General features: G+C 47.5%; 1 protein-coding gene across 1 annotated transcript; it reads left to right on the forward strand.

Moving 5' to 3' along the window:
• The first annotated feature begins 2,082 nt into the window (after positions 1 to 2,082).
• Positions 2,083 to 3,048, forward strand: LOC102459712 (olfactory receptor 52B2-like). The gene has a single exon (XM_006123366.4). It carries the CDS (start codon positions 2,083 to 2,085, stop codon positions 3,046 to 3,048), a length of 966 nt encoding a protein of 321 aa, XP_006123428.4.
• Positions 3,049 to 3,566: the final 518 nt, after the last annotated feature.

Below are 3,566 nucleotides of genomic sequence, written 5' to 3' on the forward strand. Positions count from 1 at the left end.
GCGTCTAGACTGGCATGATTTTGCAGAAATATTTTTAACGGACAAGTTTTTCCGTTAAAAGTATTTCCACAAAAGAGCATCTACATTGGCAACTGCCTTTGCGCAAAAGATTTGCTTTTGCGCAAAAGCATCTGTGCCCAGTATAGGCGCGGTTTTGCGCAAGAAAGCTCCGGCGGCCATTTTTGCCATCGGGGCTTTCTTATGCAAAAAATTCCTGTCCCTGTCTACACTGGCCCTCTAGAGCAAGAACACTTGCGCAGGTGGGCTTTTTCCCGAGTGAGAGTGTCAGAGTTCATGCACAAGAACACTGACGATCTTACATTAGATCGTCAGTGTTCTTGTGCAAATTCTCACGGCCAGTTTAGACAGCGGGCAAGATTTTGCGCAAAAAAAATCTTGCCAGTCTAGACGCACCCTTCGAATATAATAAGGTAATAAGCTAGAGCCAACATGGATTTGTAAAGAACAAATCATGTCAAATCCATCGGATACCTTTCTTTGATAGGATAACGAGTCTTGTGAAAAAGGGAGAAGCAGTGGATGTGGTATACCTAGACTTTAGCTTGTCAATAAACTAGGGAAATGCAACCCATATGGGGGTTCTGTAAGGTGGCTTTATAACTGGCTGGATAAGCATTCTCAGACAGTAGTTATTAATGGTTCACAATCCTACTGGAAGGGCATAACAAGTGGGGTTCCACAGGGGTCTGTTTTGGGACCAGCTCTGTTCAATAGCTTTATGAGCAATTTAGATATTGGCATACAGACTGCCCTCTCTTGCACAAGAGCTATTCTTCCGCATTTTTCCATGAAGAACGGCTCTTGCGCAAGAGGGTTTTTTTGCACAAAAAGGAGCCGTCTACACAGCTCCTTTTTCCGCAAAAGCCTCTTGCGCAAAAACGGCTGCTTATTAATTCTGCAAATGATATTGTACTCCGCGCTTCATTTGCATAAGCTTTTGTGGAAGAAGGCTGAAGTATAGGCGTAGCACAGGAGTTTTCAACTTAGAAAAGAGAAGACTAAGGGGGGATAAGACCGAGGTATACTTATACTATGACTGGAAAAAGTGTGTAAGGAAAAATGATTTACTTGTTCCCATAATATATGAAGTAGGGGTCACCAAATGAAATTAATAGGTAGCAAGTTTAAAACAAACAAAAAGAAGTTTTTCTTCGTGCAGTGCACAGTCAACCTCTGGAACTCCTTGCCAGAGGATGTGATGAAGAGCAGGACTTTAACAGGATTCAAAAAAATAACTCAATGCATTCATGGAGGAGAGATCCATGAATATTTATTAGCCAGTAGAGGTAGGAATGGTGTCCCTAGACTCTGTTTATCAGAAGCTGGAAATGGATGACAGTAGAGGGATCACGTGATGATTCCCTCTTTTGTTCACTCCCTCTGGTGCTTCTGGCATTGGCCACTGTTGGCTGACAGGACACTGGGCTAGGTGGACCTTTGATCGGACCGAGTACGACCGTTCTCACGTAGGCCTTGTATAGACTATGCTGAAGTTTCAAAAGAGGATATGCAAATTATACAGGAATTTGCATATCTTATTCTGATCTCACTTTCAAAAGCGGAGTTTCGAAAGTGAAAGTAGTCGGGACATGTTTTTTCGGAGTCCCCCCCCCCTTTTTTGAAAAGCCACGTAAACCTCATTTTTTTAGGAAGAGTAGCTTTGGAAAGTGGGATCGGATTCCCGTGGAATTTGCATATCCTCGTTTGAAACTTCAGTGTAGTCTAGACAAGCCCATAGCTATACTCTGAGAGCATCAATAGCAAATGGGCAGAAGAGAGATTCTGTTGAGGATCGTGACACCAGGAGAGTGCCTCGTGGATCCTGTGGTCAGAACCACCCTAATCATCTTCCCATTACTGGGATGGAGACGTTCTACAGCAGGAGAATGTGTCTGGTCCAGGGTCCCAGCCGACAGGCTGCTGTCACACCAGCAAGGTTTCATGGTGTCTCCAATTCTGTCCCCAAACACATTCCAGTCCTGGCTGCCCCTCCAGATCTCACTGATTTTCTCTTTGGCAGTTAGCTCCTAGAAACGGAACAGAAGCTCCAAGGGCCGGTGCATGATGCCAGCTGACAATCACAGCGTTTTTACTCCTGCTACTTTCTTCCTGATCGGCATCCCGGGTACGGAGGCGTCTCAATTCTGGCTCGCCATCCCCTTCTGTCTGATGTACACTGCAACACTTCTGGGGAACTCTCTGCTCCTATTCATCCTAGTGACAGAGCGAAGCCTCCATGAGCCCATGTACCTTTTCCTCTCCATGCTGGCTGCTGCTGATCTGCTGTTGTCGACCACCATAGTACCCAAGATGCTGGCCGTGTTCTGGTTCAGGGCAGGGGAAATTTCTTTTGCTGCCTGCCTCACCCAGATGTTCTTCGTCCATGCCACTTTTACCTCTGAGTCGAGCATCCTGCTGGCCATGGCGTTTGATCGGTACGTTGCCATCTGCAACCCCCTGAGATACACCACCCTGCTCTCCAAGCCTGTGATCGGGAAGATCGGGCTGGCGGTTCTCACAAGGAGTTTCTGTCTCCTTTTCCCTGTCGTCTTTCTTGTGAAGCACCTGAAGTTTTGCAGAACCAACTTCCTGCCACAAACCTATTGTCAGCACATGACTGTGGCCCGGCTGTCCTGTGACGACATCACGGTCAACCTCTGGTACGGCGTCGCTATGGGTATTTCAGCGTTTGGCTTGGATGCTGTGCTCATTGCTGTGTCTTACCTGCTGATCCTCAGGGCTGTTTTCCTGCTCCCCTCTAAGGGTGCCCGGCTCAAGGCCCTGCGCACCTGCAGTTCCCATGTCTGTGTCATCCTGATGTTCTACCCACCTTCCTTTTTCTCCCCTTCCGCACACCAATACGGGGGTGTCATCCCTGGTTATATTCTCAACCTCCTGGCCAACAGCCACGTGCTCATTCCCCCCATGTTAAACCCCATTATTTATGGGGTAACAACAAAAGAGATCCTGAAAAGTTTGATCAACCTGTTCGATCGAAGCTGTAGGAGAAACTTCTTGCTGAGCTAACGCAGGCAACAGAAAATGCTTTGCCAGTTGGAAACTGAAGTCAGGTTTCCATTTGCACGACAAGGGTGTTGTAGCTATGGACTTCCACTGTCTAGGCACGAATCCTGTTCTCTGTTGGTATTCAGGTTGATCCAATAAAAAGGTATTTCCTCCCTCACCTTGTCTCGCTAATCTCCTGAGATCTGTGGGGCTCCAACAATGCTGTTCATGTCCACACAAAGCAGCCAGACCATGAAAGAGGTGTTCCAACTTGCAAGGAAAAAGGAAACCAAGAAAGAACAAAGATAAGGTCACCATGAGAGAGCACCGTGTGGGCATCTCGCCTGTGACACGTTGCGTCTGAGCTGGAGTGTGTATGGCAGTGGGAAGTTGAGGGAGAGGGGCTCTAGTCTGTCCTGCTGCTGATCTCAGGTCACCATAGGTGAGTGTATCTCCTCTTCCAACTCCCAAACAGCACTGGACAGAGGAACTGAAGAGCCAAATTCCGGGACCAGGCTGGGATCCCCGGGGTGGGCTCA

Source organism: Pelodiscus sinensis, chromosome 1 (assembly GCF_052426305.1).
Source record: "Pelodiscus sinensis isolate ZL-2025 chromosome 1, ASM5242630v1, whole genome shotgun sequence".
NCBI classification, from domain to species: Eukaryota; Metazoa; Chordata; order Testudines; family Trionychidae; genus Pelodiscus; species Pelodiscus sinensis.